This window comes from Mustela lutreola, chromosome 7 (genome assembly GCF_030435805.1).
Source record: "Mustela lutreola isolate mMusLut2 chromosome 7, mMusLut2.pri, whole genome shotgun sequence".
NCBI lineage: Eukaryota > Metazoa > Chordata > Mammalia > Carnivora > Mustelidae > Mustela > Mustela lutreola.
This window is the reverse complement of record NC_081296.1, coordinates 126,281,985-126,301,902: the sequence shown is the minus strand read 5'-3', so window position 1 is coordinate 126,301,902 and position 19,918 is coordinate 126,281,985. Positions and strand designations below refer to the sequence as shown.

General features: G+C 48.1%; 1 protein-coding gene across 3 annotated transcripts in view; it reads right to left on the bottom strand.

The window, feature by feature from the left end:
• Positions 1-573: 573 nt before the first annotated feature.
• PTPN21 (protein tyrosine phosphatase non-receptor type 21) overlaps positions 574-19,918 on the bottom strand; it is a 77,810-nt gene continuing 58,465 nt past the window's right edge. For all 3 annotated transcript variants that reach the window (XM_059182591.1, XM_059182592.1, XM_059182593.1), the window contains exons 12-19: positions 19,285-19,369; positions 13,930-15,338; positions 9,889-10,026; positions 8,709-8,930; positions 5,671-5,799; positions 5,252-5,486; positions 4,513-4,673; positions 574-4,295 (exon numbers count right to left, since the gene is read on the bottom strand). In XM_059182591.1, the coding sequence (XP_059038574.1) occupies positions 4,167-4,295; positions 4,513-4,673; positions 5,252-5,486; positions 5,671-5,799; positions 8,709-8,930; positions 9,889-10,026; positions 13,930-15,338; positions 19,285-19,369 (2,508 nt within the window). In that variant the 3' untranslated portion in view covers positions 574-4,166. The remainder of the gene's footprint in view (positions 4,296-4,512; positions 4,674-5,251; positions 5,487-5,670; positions 5,800-8,708; positions 8,931-9,888; positions 10,027-13,929; positions 15,339-19,284; positions 19,370-19,918) is intronic.

Below are 19,918 nucleotides of genomic sequence, written 5' to 3'. Positions count from 1 at the left end.
GACCTACATACCCTTTGCGTGGGAACATTTGCTTGGAACTGATGCCTCCTCAGCCTGGTGCTGCAGACCTTGAACTTCCTTCGTGGCCCATCCTCTGCTTCCCATTTGTTGCCAGGGACAGGAAAGGGAGGGTATTTAGGGGGCAACAGGAAGGGCAGGCAAGTGCAGTGCCAATTCACCCTCCCTCACCCCCGGCCTGCTTTCACAGGTGGCATGCCCGCTCATTTCATCCCACGTCCTGGTCCATTCCTGTCCTTCATGAGCCATTCAAGCTTCTGTAAGCGTGGTGGATGTTCCCTTCTGTGGAGTTCTCTAAGCAAAGGCTGTTGTACCTGGCCAGCCCCTTGCTGAGGCTGGAGTCCCTACCACCAGACAGAGAATTCGTTCTCGCATCTCACCACCAGGGTGCAGCAGGGAGAAAATTTGCTCTGTGTTTTTCAGAGCTCCGGTTTTGACGATTTGGTTCTACACCAAACAAGCTTTGGGAGGACAAATCAGGTGAGTTAACACCCACTTGGGCTACTGTTTACAAGGGGAAATATCACTGTTTTTCTCAATAATTCCACACACATCTGAATTTTTAGAGCATAATTTTTATTTGGGAACTGCCTGTAATATATGGAAAACTATGCCACTTTAATCGCCCGAGGACTCCTTCAACTGTTGCCTAAAATCCTTTATCCACTCATCCCCAACGCATGCAAACTTCAAACAACTGGGCTTTCTTATTTTTCCTCATTTCTCTATAATTGTAGATACTGGAACGGAGCCCTTACCTAGATGAATTTGAAAAACTCATGTTTCGAGAAATGTTTTTCCAGGCAAATTCCTAATGTACCTATTCCTCTATTTTTGAAATATCTCTCACCTCAATAATGAGTCCCCTCCAATTTAGGGTTCTTTTTAAAATAAACTTTTAACTGGAAAAAAGACAGTTCTAGCTTGTTCCACATGAAATCTTGCTGGGAAACAAGTTCCCTAAATTTATATCCCAAAGAGCTCCTTTAAAATGTCCAATTTCAGGGGCACCTGACTAGCTCAGTGGGGGGAGCATGTGACTCCAGATCTCGGGGTCATGAGTTTGAGCCCCATGTTGGGGGCAGAGATTGCTTAAAATGAATAACTAAATTAAAACTTAAAAAGTCAGAGCTTAAAAACAATTTACAATAAACAGTAATTCTTGCTTCCATTTGTTCATGCAAATTTCCAACCTGCTCCTACAGTGCCGCTGACCTCCAATTGCACATTTTAAAACGTGAGGTTTTATATTATATATATGTAATATATACATATATATTTTCTTAATGTTGTGAATATTAACATATCAACCCATCCTGAAGGGGCTGTTTTCTTCTGACGACGAAAGCTTCACAGAAAAGTTGGCCTGCCTGCTGTCCTCACTCAGTCCTCCACCCTGACACATACTCCTCCTCTGCGTTTTTGCCTAGACCTTCCTCTTTCTGGAAGCTTCCAAGGAAGCATAAGTCCGTCCACCTTCTGTTTTAATTCTGCCAAAGGGTCTTAAAGGCTAAATACTAGGGTTTTCAGAATACTTCACAGCAGGTATTCCATAGGAAAGTAAGTAATAATGATTGCACTTGACATTCCTAAGGAGTACTTTCTGTGCTCAAAACTCTCAGCTAGAATATGTCCTCAAAAGACCCCACTCATCAGGAAGACTGATACAGAGATGCCAAAATCAATCCATTGGAAAACACTGGCTTGTAACCTACTTTTTGTGAAAATGTACATTTTGGTAATTTTGCTATGAAATTTAGAATCTCAAGGAACTAAGAGATACTGGGACAGCAAAGCACTACGTAAGTTTGGCAGAAAGCAACATCCTCGGTTCAGATGTGGCAAACCTATGAAGCCTAAACGTTGTACAGTTTGTTCTTGAAGATCACATTATTTCAAAGTCCAGTAATGTCGATTTTTATTCAGAAATACTTCCATATTCACTAACTGAAAAAGTTTAAATATTCACAAGGGTCAAACATGCAACATTTTAAGAGTGACATTTAAATACTGTAAGTAAGCCCTCAGAAGTAATCTACTTGTAATTATTACAACTGGAACACAAATATACCATATATTACTCTTTAGATTTTTGTTTTACCGTATGTTCTTGTCAATGGGACACTTCAAAATGTTTAAACTTGACAGAATAGTATTTCTTAAAAAAACGTACCATGGAGGAAAAAAAAACAACACTGAAAATACTCCCATCCTTTACACGATGTGGAGATGGGAAATATGATCATAAAAACCTCTCATCTCATTCCTCCAGAAGCTCTTTCTCAGTATTTACACTTGGGTCCACTGTTATTTAAACCTGACTCTTAAAACAATTTCAGGTTAAAATTAACATTTTATCCCAAAGTGAGCAGTGTGCCCACTTCCAGTATTCGTTTTCACTACTGTCTCCTGAATTACCCACTTAAGCGCTGGTTTCTGGGTAACCCAGAGACAGGCCAATCCACACTGTATGAAGCAAATCCTGTCTCACAGTGGACAACACACAGTCAGTGGTCACGTTCAACTGTGAGTGAAACTGCTTTCAGAGTGAACGTGGAGATCAGAACCATTCCTAGGACACTGTCATTAGGGGAACAGCCCCAGATGTGGCATTTTGGAAGCTCTGCATTTTAGAGAAGCAACCTCAAAAGGAAAAATGAGATGGTTCCTTACCCATTAAGTCCTTATACTCAAGTCCCTCTGTGACAAGGCCATCCTAGCCCCGACCAAAGGCCACCTTCTCCCTCTCTAGCTCAGCCATCAGGATGTGATCGATGGAGGGAGGAGGAACCGAGAAGCTAACACTGACCTCAGCGGTGAAGTTAGGGGCTCGGGGAACTAAAACCCCAGCATCTCTTGACTAAAACAGCAATCTATGGGAGCCACAAGTAGTCTGGGCTGTAGTTTTGGGAAGTGAGGTGAAACTATTACTAACTCTTCCCTTCTTTCAGTCAGCAGATAAAACCTCTTCCAGGCTTCTTTTAATGATAAAATAAACCTGACTTTCTTTATCAAAAAAGAACAGAAGTTCAGGTGTAAGAATTCCAAGGAAACAGTGAGTCACAGAGAGTGACCTGAACTTCCCAGCAGGTACCTACCCACCGCCCAGCCCCCACTCTCCACCCCAGCCTCTCAGGGGGAGCAGAGTTAATACTGCACTTCTGTCAAAGGCATCTCACGCCTGCCGTCCCGCAATTACACCGCACTTACCCTGCCCTGACCACCCACGTATGCTTAGCCCTTCTCCCATCCAAACACTTCTGGATACCCACTGTTAGCGTCTCATCTATCAAGAAACACATATATTAAAATTCAGATTTGTCTTTAACAACAAAGTGCTTAAAACCAACCTAGGCAACTGTCTTTCACTTCAGTTTCAACCAGTCAGATCAAACTGGTTTAGGTTTACAAATAATACTGAAAAAAATAGTGACTCTGAGTATTGTCTTACATTTCCAATAATGTGCCTTCATTCCCGACTTTCTCTTACAGTAATGGGTTCATTTCAGTACCTTAATGAGTTGAACTCTTGTTTGCAAAATAGAGAAGGTACAAATATATAGAATATTCTAGAATAAAAAATTTTCTGAATATAAAAATGCTTTCTATGTTTCAAAATAACACTTTTAGATTCTTCTTGTAATTTTAGGTTTGGTAACTAAACTGTTAAAGTTTTTAAAAAAAATAACAAGAGATAGAATGGTTTTAAATACAAACTTACATGGGAACTATTCACACCTGTGGACCATCCCCGTGGAAAGTTTCTCACCAAAAAGCCCCAAATACTTTAATCATAAAATAAAATTCCAAGACATCCAAGCTAGAAATTGATGCACCTTCCTGACTGCCAGAGTTGCCCTGCACAGCTTCAGTACAACAGAGAACTATCTGGAAAACCACCTCCACAAAGTATGCAAGCGCTGCCAATCGGACAGACGCGAGCGGGCAAGGCCCCAGGGACCACGTCCTCCTCCGTCAGCCCTTCCCCAGCCCTGGGCTCTGCAGGTCTCCCTCCGGGTACCATTGTCCAGGCGCCGTCAAGGTGCCACTCATGGCCCAGCCTGGCAGCCGCGGGGAGGTCTGAGTCAGGCGCTCCCGTCAGCTGTCAGCGTGTCGCCCCATCAGTCCCCGTCCTGAGCTGTGGGAGCTCAGATGAGCCTGGAGCTCTTGAGGAACTGAATGAGGACGCGGTACACGAACGTGTACTGGCACAGCGTCTGCACCATCATCATCCTCTGCTGCCTCAGCATGTCCAGCCCCCTCGGGATGTCCAGCACCTGGAAGGAGAGACAACCGTGAGCGGATGCAGGCCCCCACAGAGACAGGAGCAGTCCTAGCAGAAGTCTGGTCAAGACCCACACACTGTCCCAGCCCAGCGCCTTCTAGAAGAAGCCTCCGGGGAATGTGCCCCAAGAGCACTGGTAGGCCACTAAGCCCCTTTCTTCCCCAGCCTTGTGCCCAGCCCGCTTCTCCCCCGACCAAGGACATACATACCTCATTGTGTTCCAGGCAGGCGATCATGATCTCAGACAGAATGACGACGCCAGTCCTTCCCACCCCAGCACTGCAGTGGACCAGCAACGGAGGGTTGGGGCTCTTTGGTTCACTGGTACTATTTGTATGACGTCGAACAGACTGGATCTCCTCAAGGTATGCTATGAAATATCAGTGGAACAGAGAAATAGGCAAGGATTAAAGCCCATCAAACTGACAGTTTTCAGATTATCATCACTGATTGGAAGGACTCTGGATAAAGAACACCAGGTGCCAGTTAACCAGCCCCAACAGCTAACTGACAGTGTGACCATGGGTGAGTCACTGCCTCTGCCCCACTACAAAATGTGATGGAGGAGACAGTCTCTGAAAGTCCTTCTACTCGCCACCAAATCATACTCTAAAAACTTTTCTCTGATAAGCTTCCTCTAAACACTTGAAGCTTTACTTTAAAGCTAGTCCAGGGCGCCCAGGGGACTCAGCATGTTGAGCATCTGCCCCTGGCTAGGGTTGTGATCCCAGGGTCCTGGATGGAGCCCAGCCAGGGGCCTGCTTCTGCCTCTGCCACTAGCCCCCAGCTCGTGCTCTCCCTCTCAAATAAACAAATGAAATCTTTAAAAAAATAATAAAATAAAGCAAGTCCAAAGCTTCTATTAGCCATCTAAAGGAAATACTTGAGGAGTGATGTCTTGCTCCATGCACACGACCAGAGCGGAGGCTGTGCCGGGTAGACACTTACATAAAAATCCCTTGATGTCCTCAGGACAGCCGTGCTCAGGCCAGTCCGTGTACTGGAGATGCCAGACCGTCCTCTCCTGTCCCGTGAGCAGGTGCTTCATCTTCAGGCCCGTGGTAGCGTAGCAGCCAGAGTCAGTGCGGAAGCGAGTGGTGATCTTAAATCTCCCGTAGGTGACGGTGTTATGCCGGGAACCCAGCCGAGGCCAGTACCTGAAGCTCTTCTCCCTCCCGCCCTCCTGTGAAGGACACGGGCGGTCAGAAGCCAAGAGCAGCCCAGCCGCAGGCACCCCCTCATACAGACTGCGCACCCGAGAAGCAGGACGGCAACCTGGCCTGCCTCCTGCGGTCAAGTTCGGGGCCCCATCATCGAAGAAACTGTTCTCAGGCAGAGAAAATCAACAACGGGACGGGAGCACTCACCTCTTCCACAGTCACCATTGCTATGATGGCGACTCCCTGTTCCCACACCATCTGCCAAAAATCCTGACAGGTATTCTGCAGCGGCCCCTGTGTGGCAATATAATCCCACTCAATTCCACTGACAGAGACCTGAAATTAGAAAACGGGTTTTAAAAAATTAATGTGTGGGGCGCCTGCACGGCTCAGTCGGTTAAGCGGCCAACTCTTGGTTTCGGCTCAGGTTGTGATCTCAGGGTCGTGGGATCGAGCCCCATGTTGGGGGCCACAGCCAGTGGGGAGTCGGCCTGGGATTCTCGCTCTCTCCCTCTGCCCCTCCTCTCCCGCTCTCTCTAAATAAATCTTTAAATATTAATTAATGTGTATGCATATATGAATGTATGCGTATTTGTTTATGGTAGTACTAAAAGATGAGCTGAATTACTCAGAATAAAGGTGTAGCTCTTACTCTTTTTCTCTGTTAATACAATTCCTATTACTACCTGTTTATAAACTTACACACTGTGAATGCACATGATATGTATGTGACCTGGGACAATATGCTTAACCTCTTTGCCTCTCTGCTCTCATCTGCAAAATAAAAATGCCATGTGCCTGCATAGGACCACTGGCAGAATTAAATGAGTCAATGTATCTGATCTGGTGCCTGCGCATAATAGGTTCTCAATACATAGCTCTTACTGCTGCTGATATAAAAATATCCACATCACAGTATCCTAAAGTACAAATAGTTTCCCCTCATGAAGTACTAAACATTGGGAAAACTAGTAACAATTAAGTCAAAACTGAGGTTAAAAAAAAAAATGAGGTTAAATACCAGATTTCTAGGACAGAAAAAAAATATTCCTGCTTAAAGTGGTCTCGCCTCTGAACTTCTGAGTCTAGATACACCCCCCCCCCCCAATGATACTAAGTTACCACCGGAGCCCGCACCTCCTTGAGAACCGGCTGCCAGCCCTGTCTGGGTCTGTAGCCAGGAGAGCTGGTTAAAGGCCACGCCCACTGACATTCAAGACCACAGCGGGGCTTCCCAAGGGCCCTGCGCGGCTCAGCCCACAGCCACACTCACTGCTGCCCGCTGGAGTCCTGGCTAGACCCCCTCACTGAGGGCGGGCTCCAGCCAGCAAGGGGTTGGGGTCTGTGGCCCAAGGGGCAGGAGTCAGTGCTTTATTCCGAGGAAAGCACGAGGAGGCCCCGCGCTGGTTAAGTGGCAGACCCTGGAGTTCGGAGGCTCAGCTGCCTACCCCCGCCTTCAGCTGGCTCCTGAAGATTCTGCAATACCTACATAGGAGGAGGACTTTCTTCAGTACTCACCCATCCCGTCATGAGACGCTGGATGAGTTACTGCACAGAAATGCTCAGCTTTTAAATTAATTATACCTACATCAACAAGCGCACGTGCTTATTCCCTGATACCACCAAGGGCAAAGGCTTTAGCAGGCCGACCGCCTGGTCCCTGAAAGCCTCAAGCGTGAACCTGCACTCATCAAATATCACTTGCACACAAAATAAAATGTGGGAAAGAAGAAAAATTCCTGACGTGGATACTTCCTCATTGACTCCCAGTAAGAAAACGTCTCCTTCCCCAAATAAAAGCACGTGATCTCCAGCCAGCACAAACAAAAGGGACAAAACCCTGCTTCCCTCATGGCCCAGCTGGGAATCATCATCACTTCCCACCCCTTTTATTTTTTAAGATTTTATTTATTTATTTCACAGAGAGAGAGATCACAAGTAGGCAGAGAGACAGGCAGAGAGAGAGGGAAGAAGGCTCCCCGCTGAGCAGAGAGCCTGATGTGGGGCTCAATCCCAGGACCCTGGGATCATGACCTGAGCCGAAGGCAGAGGCTTTAACCTGCTGAGCCACCGAGGCACCCCCATCATCACTTTCCCCATCTTAATGGGTGGAACATTACCCCAGTTAAATGGCATAACACTGACTCTAGGGAAAAAGTGCACTGCTTCTCCAAAGGACAAATAATCTTGAAAAGTGATCACAGGGAAAAAGCAAAAATAACAGATGTCACTGTTTTTGTTTTTTGTTTTAAATATTATTTATTTGTTTGTTTTGTTTTTTAAAGATTTTATTTATTTGACAGATAGAAATCACAAGTAGGCAGAGAGGCAGGCACAGAGAGGAAGAAGCAGACTCCCCGCAGAGCAGAGAGCCCGATGTGGGGCTCGATCCCAGGGTCCTGGGATCATGACCTGAGCTGAAGGCAGAGGCTTTAACCCACTGAGCCACCCAGGTGCCCCTGTTTTTTTATTTTTTTGACAGACAGAGATCACAAGTAGGCAGAGAGACAGGAAGAGAGGGGTTGGGCAGAAGCAGGCTCCTCGCTGAGCAGAGAGCCTGATGCGGGGCTCGATCCCAGGACCCTGAGATCATGACCTGAGCCGAAGGCAGAGGCTTTAACTCACTGAGCCACCCAGGTGCGTCCAGATGTCACTGTTTTAAGGAAGAGCTTTGGTGACCACCATTAAAAAACCCAGACAGGGTACCTGAGTGGCTCAGCAGGTTCAGCTTCCCACTCTTGGTCTGAGCTCAGGTCAGGATCTCAGGGTTGTGAGACCGGGCTCTGTGCTAAACTGGGAGTCTGATGGACCCTCTTCCTCTCCCTCAGCCCCTCCCCGGCTCTCTCTCTAAAATAAACAATCCCAGACACCTTTGTCACAGAGAGTCAGTGCAGGTATGTGATAACAGAAAACTAGCAATTCTGCCACTCTGGAGAGAATTTATGAGCCAGATGAGATCTTCAGATTTAGAAGAACAAAGGCCTAAGGTCAGGCCAAAGAGGCCTCTCTGAGTCCCGGCCACTGTGTCAGGGGCAGAGGGGCTTAGCACTTGGGAGAGAACACAGCTTTGGCTCTGTTGGTAAACATTTCCTATCCAGCCAGGTTGTACAGATTTCCCAGTTTATAACGTGATCTGTCACAATGGCTCCAACTAGGCTGTTCTTAGAATACAGATGTGAACACAGTTATTCCTGTAAGTGAAATGGCAACTTCACAGCCCTCACCGTCCCGCCCGCTCCTCTCACCTTAATATGGGACGCGTTAATGTAGCCAGTGTTGTTTTCTTTAGTTGGGACAAGCTCCACTCTGGCATCGTCGTAGGGAAGGACATCTTGGAATCGATTTCTTTCTGCGTTTTCAGGGAGTCGTGCTGTTGAGCACTCCCCGTCAACTAGCCGTTTTTTAAGAATTTTTTCATACTCTGTGAACACCATTCCCTGTTCTAACCGCTGTTCCAGAATTTTACACTGTAAAATGGAACACATGGGATAATATGAGTATCGTCACCTGTCCAAGCTGCATTCCGAAGGCACATCTGAAATCTTGTTTTCACTTCAAGTTTAGAAATTATCTAGTATTGAAAACTCTAGATGAAACTAAAGCTAAATTTTTAACAAGCCATAATGGGAAGAGTTCAAGTAACAAAACCACGTTGTTGGTGAGATGCAGAAGGCAGAGTTCTGTTTAAAGGTGAAAACTGGCTGACAATAATTTGAATTCATTTTCTCTAAGTCTGTGGTCGGTTTTGTGACTCCTAAGGAAGAGAAAGTTCTCCCGGAGAAGAGTAAATCCTAGAGCAGGAGAATCAATTCCAACTTCTATGAACAAATGCTTCAATTTTCTCATCTGTGGTATAGAAAAACTGAAAAATGTGGGAAATTGTAAGCAAATTAATTTCTACTTAGCATTAATTCTTGCTTGTCTGATTTTGATATAGTAAAACCAAATAGCAAATATATGTTGGTCACAAAGAAAGTCATGAAAAATTCAGTAACTGTTGACTCCTAAGATAAATTTTCGAGACAATGAAAGCAGGCAATGTGTGCTCCCCTTCCCGGGTGTACTCGTATGGACCGGCCCTATAGCTCAGGGGTTAGAGCACTGGTCTTGTACTCATATGGCCCTGCAGAATTCCTCTCACTTAAAGCCATCAGAAATCAAGACTGCTATGGATGACCAGAAGAAGGTAAAGAACAGTAAGAACAGTCAGGAACAAACAAAAAATCAACATTTACTTCAAAATGATCTATTAACATATTAGACTTGCCCCAATTTTGACATCCAGATTATAAAATACTTAACACTCTCTTATGATAATTAGATGTATTAGAAAATTCATTAAAAGGTGAAGAAGGCATTTTTGTAGCATCCAATGGATGCTACACAGAGAAAGCACACTGCTCGGTCCATACATCTGGTACATACCCTCTCGTCATTGGTGGCTCTGGCAGGCACTTCCTTTCCTTCATCAGGCAGAGGCAGTCGAGATAGGGAAAGTCCATTTAGGGCAGCCAATTTGAGAGGACCAATTTTTTTTGCATCTACCCGGCTCTTTTTCATTCCCTATAAAAATATTTACATGCATATATGACATATACACAAATACAGCTCCCTTGAAAAGAAACTTCTGTGGACTGAAGACTGGAAACAAGCGGAAGGAGTGGAGTGTTCTTCTTCACCAACCACCACAGGAGAGATTACACTCCACACACACATTTGTTTAACAAACACTGGGAGGAAGACATTCCTTTCAAGGCCAAAGCCCTGATAAGTCTTGCAGATAGAGAAGATTTTGAATGCAATTCGGTTCAAGTCTCTGTTGTAATATTAGAGAGGTGAGGCTTCAGGCAGACAGCATTCCTTCACAGAACTCCCAAATTTCAAAACATGACACGCACACAAAAATCAGTGGCAGTCCACAAAAAGGGTTTTAAAAGCAACTGCATGATTACAATAGGCTGTTTTTGGTTTTAATTTTTTTTTTTTTTTTAAGATATAAACTAGTTCTTTAAATCATTCTGAAAAAATTAAATGCTTTCTGGGGTCACTTTCCCAACATTCTGTTGCGGACTGGGGTGACCTGGATTGGATAACTACATCTCAAAACTGCCACATTTTTAACAGGGAAAAGACAACAGGACTGATATCTCCAAAGTGACACCAGAAGACAATACAGGACAGTCTCCTAACATGACTATTGAAGTAATGATCTTTCTCTCTACAGCAGACAAGCCCAAGGTGGCGAAGTCTCCTCGGCCATTCTACACCTCCTTGGAAGCCTTACTCACTATGACAGCAGCCCCCTTGTTTGATAGCAATGGTTTTCTCAGTTCCGTCTCCCAAATGAAACCAGCTTTACTCCAGCCCTACCTGCCTGGGAGGGAGAGGCTGAAAGGTTGCTGCCTAGGCTACGATGTCATTCATGATTGTTACCTGTGCAGAAAACTCCAGTTTGCTGCTGTTTAACAACTGACTGGGGCAGGATGGGATTGGGGGGGAGGGGTCTGCCAAGCAAAGTTGTCCAGCTGCCATGGTGCGAATACTCCCACCACGGCCAATTTTAAGCTGCTAGTGTGACATCAAGGGGCTCACAAGACTCCTGAAAACTGGCCCACCAGGACAGGGTGGCTCCAGCTCTCCTCTGCCTGAGAATGAGGTCAGCAGGCTGCCACGTGCCCCATGGAACTGATTGGCTGGAAGGTCCAGGTCTAAAGCCAGTATGTGAAGAAAGACACATATTATCAAAACCTGGACCTACTTCGGGGCACCGCCCCACAGTGATTTCTGTGAGAACCCCCAGCTGGGGCTCAAGCATGCACAGGCGGGAAATCTGTACCTCAGCCCACTCTTTTTCAGATAACAATCAAGCTCCTGGAGGTGGAGAAGGGTGGAGAACTCGAAAATGTTTCTGCTTGTCTGCAATTTAGTTCACTGTTTTAAATACTAAACTCCCATAACCTGAATTCATGTTAGTATGTGAACTCAGTGTCAGTGGTGACACTGAAGGTCACAGCAACCCCATGTTACTATGAGGAGACCCAGGGGCTTAGCAGGGGGTTGACTCTTCAGTTCTCCGGCAGCCAGGATGATGCAACCTTAGGGTAATAAGATCACTTCGCCTGAGCATTTTTCATGTGCCAGGACCTCACTTATCCCGCAACAACTCTCTGGGGTCAGCTTCTTTTACAGATGAGAAAGCAGAGTCAGAGAGATGGGACAGCTTGCCCAAGGTCACACAGCTGCCTTGTTATAAATAGTAATCGGTGTCAAAACAATAAAAACCTCTCCTTAAAGTCAGCTATGCCCCATCATAGAATTTACAAAGCGTTTTTCATGCCTAACCTTCTGGGGGACTTCCCACAGCAGGCAGAGCAGGGGTGACTGTCCCCATGCCACAGATGGAGATAAGGTTCTGGTGCTGCCAGGTCCAGCCCACAGGAGGGTCTAGCCTGAGACCCAGGTTCTTCCAATCTTAGGTCCTAGACCTTTCCCCAAAGCCACAGCTCCTCTTCAAGCAAGGAGAATCTATTATGCCAAAGAAAGGGAGCAAAACTGTACTAATACTATGGGTTTTCAAAGTCAGCGAGGGAGAAAACATATTTTTAGAGAACCAAACTCATCAAAAGCCTCAGATTTAGGGGATCTCGCTATATCCCATTCAAAAGGTACAGGGACAAGACGCTTAAATAGTGGACTATATAAAAAACAAGTATCATTTGGGGAAGACTCGGGTCATATAAAAATGGTGGATAGTTCTGGGGCACTTGGGTGGCTCAGTCAGTTAAGCATCTGACTCTTGATTTCAGCTTAGGTCATGATCTCAAGGTGGGGAGATGTCTCTCCCTCTCCCTCTGACCCTCCCCCTGCACACACTCTCTCTCTCCCAAAAACAAAAAATAAAAAAAGATGGACAGTTCTTGATGTAATTAGGAAAAGAGTATTAACTATGAAAAGAACCACCTGGATAGGGACTCAGATAGAATTACCTTTTCAGAAACATATCCGTACCCTGTTCCCACCCTGAATCATTGATCATGAGTCCACACCTTCCACTCCAGAGGACACTGGTCTTTACTGTTCAGGTAGGTCAGAATATAAGCCCAAGAAAAATTAAGCTTAAAATGCAAACCCCAGATTCACTAAAAGCAAACACACTTAAATCGACAGCACTATTGTAAGTGGTTTCAGTGTACATCTACTAATCAATTTCATACACACTGTAAAACTGCATGAATTTTATTCCAGTTTATGAAGATAATACTATAGTTGTGATGGGTCCTCAAGTCTGAGTATGCAGACTCTCAGAGATGAGGAGTTCTAGCTCCTAGGGTGCTGAGAGTAAGGTGGAGACAGAATGCAGAGACTGATTAATCACTTTAGCTCAATCAGAGGGCAGGGCTCCCCAGGCAAGGAGACTTGGGTAAAGGAGGAGCTAGAAACCTGAGCAATGCCGAAAGAGGACAGTGGCCATACTGAAATGGTAAAGGCACAAACGTGTGGCCAGTGCTTGGGGACTTTAAAAGTTTCAGTGAAAAGACAGAAAACAGCTAGACAAGCAAAAACTACTTAATAAAATAATATATACAATATACCTCAATGCAATACAGTGTAGAAGATAAGAGGGTAGTTTGCAGGGTAAACATGGGTTTAAAATTCCAGTTCAGTCACCCACTAGCTGTGTGACCTTGGAAAAGTTACTTAACATCTCAGAGTCTGCTTTCTCTTCTGAAGGAACAATAGGCCTGTTGTATGCTGGATACATCTTGGAACTCTGTAAATCCTCAAGGAATGGCCGGCCGCTAGAGATGATATTATGTTCTGTTTTGCTTCAAATAAATAAGAGTGCAACTCATGGTTATTTACTATAATGAGCATCAAAGAGTTGCATTTTCTACAAGGAACTCTGGGCTTTGGGCTCTCAATTCACTTAATCTTTCTTTTAAAGAGACCCGGAGCTCTGGAGTGTTTGTCTTGACAAAGTGCCACCTTCCCAACTCCAGAATTGCCCCGCGGCCCTCAGAGATCATGGCCGGCCACTGGAGCTGGAGCCACACACTCCGACATCAGCAACACCTCCCTCGGGGGAGGCTTCACTCTGACACCACTCGGCAAACGGAACAACGCCCGGCACCGGCATCACCACACGGCGTTTCTAACCGGGGCTAACAAAACCACCTTACCTCAAACCCGCCAAACCTCACTTCCTTTTCCTTAAGGCAGCTTGCTAAACCTCGCCTGCCTTCCTCCCACTCCAGCCCGCGGGGCCCTCCCCAGTCCACTTCTTCACTCCAGCAAACAAGCTACAATTCTAATCGATCCCCCTTATTTCCGTAGATAATTAAAGTGTTCCAAATACAATAGAGAGAATGGGGGGGGGGTGAAAAGAGCTGGAAGAAACAAGAGTCAGAGGGAAGACGCTGGGAGGCCCCCCCGCGGCCCGATGGCACACAGCGGCGCACGGCTTACCCCTAGCGGCGGAAGGCCTTCCACGACGTTCTTCTTCCCCGAGAGGAGGTCGGACACCGGCCGCTGCTTCAGGGAGTCTCTCCTGGCTCGGTAGCGCCCCGACGTGGTGAGGTCGGACTCGGACATGGAGGGCGTGAGCAGCCCCTCTCTGCGGGGCCCGCCGGCCTCCCCAAGCTGGGGCACAGGCTCGCGGCCATGCACGGGGCCCGGGCCTGGCGTGGAAGGGGTGAGAGCACAGGGGCCGCGGGAGGGGCCCGGCGGGGGCTCCGGGGAGTGGTGGCCCCGGGGCACACGGGCGTGGGGAAAGGGCACCGCCAGCGAGGCCATCTCCTCGTCCAGGTCCTCCTCGTCCTCGCTGCTGTGGATCAGCATGGTGGCGTCGGAGAGAGACTTCTTGTGGCCATAGCCCAGGCCTCCCCGCTCGTCCGCTGGACGCCGCTCAGCCCTGTCGGGGCAGCCGCCGTGCTGGGAGCCAGCTGAGACGGGCCTGGGTGGCGGGTCCGCGGCCGACGCCGACAGGGTGCGCTCCTTGAGCCGCAGGCCTTCAAGGCTGTGCGCCAGTCCGGCCACCTCGATGCTGTTCCTCTTGTGCAGGTGCGCGCGCCGGGCGGCCGTAAGCGGCTCGCTGACCTCCTGCAGGGAGTGCGCCACGGGCAGGCTGGCCTCCTGGAACGTCTGCACCGAGTGGTGCACGCGCCGGGTGATGAGGTCGGGGTTGCTGCTGCTGATGTACAGGTGGCGGGACAGGTCCGGGGTGCTGTTGGCAGGCCGCGGGGGCGGGTAGGGCGGGGGTGGGCGATACACCTGCGTCCGCATGATGTTGGGGGCCGGGTAGTCCTGCGCCTGCAGCTGCACGTTGGTCAGCTCAGGCACACTGACGGCACCCACTACGGGCCGCCGCTCAGCGGGGTGCGGGTATGGAGACGGGCTGTGGAAGCTGTAGTTCAGGCTGAACGGGTAGTGGGCCGACTGCGGGGAGGCGAAGTGGGCGTGCTCCCGAATCTCCGGCTGGCTGTAGACCAGCGCATCGGGCCTGCTGTAGGCGTACGAGCTGCCGATGTTGAGGTTTCGCAGCGAGTGGCTCTGTCTCTCGGCGTGCACCATTCCTCTGTTGAGCTGCTTCATCACCGTCTCGTAATCTGGGGTCGGGCGGTAGGACGGGGGGATCAGGGCGCTGTGCCGGTGTGACGGCACGTAGTCGGGTCTCATGACGTCACTGCCCGTGATGCTCGGGTTAGAGGACATGGGGGAGGGCTGCAGGTAGGGCTGCGGGTTGTTCAGGGAGTTAGTGCTGTGCGCACTGTATACACTGCCGTTTCGGATCCGACCATTGAGGTCAATCTGGGCTCGATCCAGACTTGTCAGAGAATGACAATAGTATCCATTCTGATTGGTGGCAAAGAGGTTATCTGGGAATCAAGCACATTTAAAATGTGTTTTAAAATGAGATTTTAAGATGTATAAATCGCACCAATGACTCTAGGCAAATACTGAGACAGGCCCTGAATGTTGATCACACTTTCAGTGTAGCTTACAAAAATCCATGCAGAAATAACCTGGCCTTACCCAGACTCCCTGAATGACTGGGCATATCATTTCCCAGAGTCCTGGCTTCCACATCTATAGCATGGTGATAGTTTGCCTACCCTAAAGCTGGTATTCGGGATTTGGCCCCCAATAAAGATTAACCAAATCAAAATCCAATATTAAGAGTACAGATGATTATAAAATATTGTCTTTTTTTGAAAATCAAAAACATGTGTTTTGGTAGAATTGAAACACTTTCTGGAAATTTGGGTGGCTGGAGGCAGATATACTGTTCAAGGCATTGGACCACGAACTACTCTCTCCCCTGGTACGGATGTGGGACTCGCTGGTGCTGAGCTAGTTCAAGCACCAACCACCTGCAAAAACCTCCTTAACTAGGATTCTGGGTTTTCCGTACCGGTTCTTCTAGGGTGAAGACAAAAACAATAGCTCCACAGGCTCTACTTCCCCAGGTCCAACGATATCATCAGTTGCCATAAACCTTACCGAGGCCAGAAACCATTCACACCTGCCCCCCTCCACTCTGGCCCCCACACTCCAGTGGGATGGGGATCCCCAGGCAGCAGAACTGGGAGCACCGTCTAATGTACAGTGGCTGCCTGTGTGCCTGGTGGGGCTGGAAGGAGGCACATTTCTTCTGTCGGATCTGTAGTTTACCAGAAACACCATCACTACTGAGGGTGATTCCTGACACCTCAAAGAGCAGCAGTCAGGTCCTTCAGAGAACAGCTGCCTTTCAAAAGTATTCTTTCTGGGACTCAAGAGCCATGTAATGGTTTACGTGACTAGTGATGATCAAAGTGAATATATCACAGCTGAGCGTGTGGATGTTATGCAGGCGGCACGCAAGCCAGGAAGAAACGGGGCTCAGTGCATCACTGCATTGTTCCTGCAGACCCTGAAGCTTCCTGGTCCTGGTACTGCTCCCACACCTGGAAGGCTCGGCTACCTCGGTGTCCCTGGAGTTCCCCCTTCTCACTGCCACCACAGCTCAGGTCCTGACCCCGGCCTATTGGCACAGGCATAGTACCCGCCCCTCCTGGCTCCTCCCTATACCCAGTAAACCATCCCTTTGTGAGCCCATGTGTGAGAAAGACTGTTGATGGGAGGAAAAGATGACTGGAATCCAGTGAGATGTATACCACCACCACAGTTCAAGGACAAGTTACACTATGAAACTCAGTGTGACAGGAGCCCACAGGGGAGGAGGGAAGGATTACTTCCAGCTTGGGCTAGGTCGATGGGGTCAAGAACAACCCCACGGAGGACACAGCATTCAGGCAGTCTGTGGGGATGGGGAAGGCATGTCCAGCTTCGGCAGTAGCCAGTGTGCACAGGATTACCCATCTGCACCCCTGGGTGTCAGTCAGGCATAGTCACTGACTAGCAGCGGTCAAGGGAAAGACAGCAGAGGGTTGCCAACCAGTTTCCATGCTCCCTCCTCACCCCCACCCTGACCAACATTCCAGATGGAAGAGGCTCCTCTAGCCAGAACGCCCAAGGCAGGCAGATGTGGAGCAGAGCCCTCCTGCCAGTCCAGGGTGGCCAGGGATCTGAGCAGAAGTCACCTTTGCCACGTGAGCTGCTGAGCGTCCCCACAGCCCAATCCAGCCCACCCGGATGGGACGGAAGCACGCTGGCAGGAGTGCGCCGTGGCGTCTATAAGGACAAAGGGCATTCTGGGTGACAGGGCAGCACTGGCCGGGACAGGAGACGCTTCTGGTGGGACTTCTGGAGGGCTTCCTCGGTTTGGCTGGAGTGTCGGGGAGCTGGAGACGGGTAAGAGAGCAGTGGGAAGGAAGACTGGAAGAGGAGCGTTGGGAAGCACTGTGGAGAGTGTGCAACACCAGGCAAGGGAATGGTCATCGGGGAGAGGGGAAGAGCCTGGCACCCACGTATCAGGTAAACCGGGGAGGGCGGGGTGCAAGATGTGGAGCCACCGCTAGTCGGTAAGGCTGGACTGAACCAGGAGCAGTACAGACGGAAGGCATATTATATGGAGTTAGAGGCAAGAGCACGTGTGACTGACTGTGTGCTGAGGGGGGAAAAGCAAAGCAAAGCAAAATTGCATGCACTGTGGAATCCAAGTGACCAGGGGAGTGACGTCACTGCAAAGATGAAATAAGGACAAAGGGGAAAGGGACGGGCTTGTGGAGCACAGCATGAGCGCAAATCTAACATTTCCATTTTCAGCAAGCTCTAATAGCTAACACCATAAGCCAGGACCCCTGCCGAGGGCTTTCGGTGCAGTGGCTCCCTAACCTTTCACCTGTGGGACAGATGGCGATGTGAGGCTGCAGCCCAGGAGTGACGACACATGGGAAACACAGATGTGACAGCCACCCCTGCCGAAACCCGAAATGTGGACGGGACTGCTGTGGGAGCCTGCGAAGGGAGGGAAGAAGGACACCAGGCAGACTTCTCCAGACAGGGACCGCCACTGACAGCACAGGGGGAGGAGAACCAGTGCGCTGACAAGAGATTTTTCAAGAGTGAGGAGGATGTGGGGGGTGCCAGGGATTGAGAGGGCAGCTGGGGCAGCAGAGCACAGTCAGAGGGAGTGAGCGGGTCACCACCCACACGGGCACTACTCTCAGAAGCAGCAGCTGGAAAACGGAAGGGAAAATGAACGCAAGCCATAGTTGGAAGAGAGAGCCAAGGGAAAAGTCTTAGGATACGTGCAGACTAACACGGCAGAGAGAAATGCCTTTACCCAGCGGCGCGTGGGGCTTGGGGCGCAGAAGGAGGCAATCACGGGGCACAGGGAGCCTGCAGTGACGAAGCGAGAAAACACCCCCACCCCACAGTGCACCCTCAGGGGACCCACACCCTGAAGCATGGCTCCCCTACTGCCCACCTGCCGACCCCATTGCATGGAAATTCTCATCTGTGCACGGAAGGCCCAGAGCATGACGTCACAAACCACCTCTGGTCCTTCACACATGGCTTCTCCCAGTTCCTTACGTGAAGTCCAACTGTACCACGCCCCTCCCTAATGCCCCTTCCTCAGTCTGTGCCATCGCGTTCACTGTCTCCCAAAACCAGGGGCAGCAATCCCCATCAACTGCCCGCCTCCCTCTCCTCTTTCTAGAAAGCCCTTCTCAACATGAGGGTCTTTTGTCACATAACTGCTGGCTCTCTCTCCTCAAAACAATCATGTTCTCTTTGTGTTTAAGTTATTTGTGTGCTAGTCTTATTCCCCACCTATTAGCTGCTAAGCTTCTTAAGATGTGCAACTACTTCTCAACATTAAATCTCCTTGGCCTTTGCAGCAAGGATTTGCCTGTAGAGGAGAGAGTAAATGTTTGCGGAACGAATGCTTGAGGTTCAGCTGGGGAGCCATGGTCTTAACCTGCTGAGCCACCCAGGTGCCCGGGAGGCATGGTCTTAAATACAGCTCCCTACACTAACCGAGCGAAAAATAAAAACGGAATGTTTAAACCCTTACAATGGGAAGTTCTCGTGCAGGAAAAAAACCAAAACAAGCCTGGGATATCTTGCACTGTAAAGCAAGGAAACACTCAAAGGCTAATGGGGGAGTGTCAGCAGGACAAAGGAGTTGGCTGAAAAAGAGGGCCAAACTTGGGATCATCTGAGCATCAGAATTTGATACTGAATATTGCTACACATTTTCGAGGAATGGAATCTAACGGCTGCTGCTTCTGTGGATTCAGGATGGCTATAATCATGAAAGCGATTTGGTTGTAATCAGCCAAAAACTATCCTGGCTCCAAGATTTCCTAGTCTTCATAGGTTTATTCAAATTGTAATAATTTTGTACGGCATTTCAGAAATAGTGTACTTTACCTTGGGAGGAAGTGTATGGTTCTGTATAATGTCCATTATAATGCCGCTGGGGTGGGGGAGGCATCACATAGGGCTGGGGCTTAGGCTAAGGAATGGAAAGTTGGAAACAGGGTTAAAACACATTGCTGCCTACGTAATATATGTAAAGTAAGTCTCTGCTGGTTTCTTTCTGTCCATTAAAAAACTCCTTGGGAAGTTAAATACATTATATAGAAAATAAACATGAAGACCCTACAGCTCTTACGATATCTGTCACTTTCAGTGTCTCCCAGAATGACAATGCCAAGGCCTACGCACTAGTATCAGACACCAGAGATCACAAGAAAACAAGCTGTACCCAAAAAGTTAAGAGCGAGAAGGAATAGACAAAGTTTCCTGAATTCTTATGTAAACATAAGAATATGAAAAGCTTTTATGTAGTGTATTTAATTTAGCCAGGCAAAATTAGCTAGTATTTTACATATCTACTACCTTCTGATTGCTCTTCACTAATAGTCAAAAAATTTAAGCATTAGGTTGGACCTAATATTTAAATATGAATAATAAAATAAATTATTACATAAATATTAGGGTCAGCCTATAGAAAATTGGTTAATTTCTAATCATTTCTTTGGATAAAAACAATCAAATACCA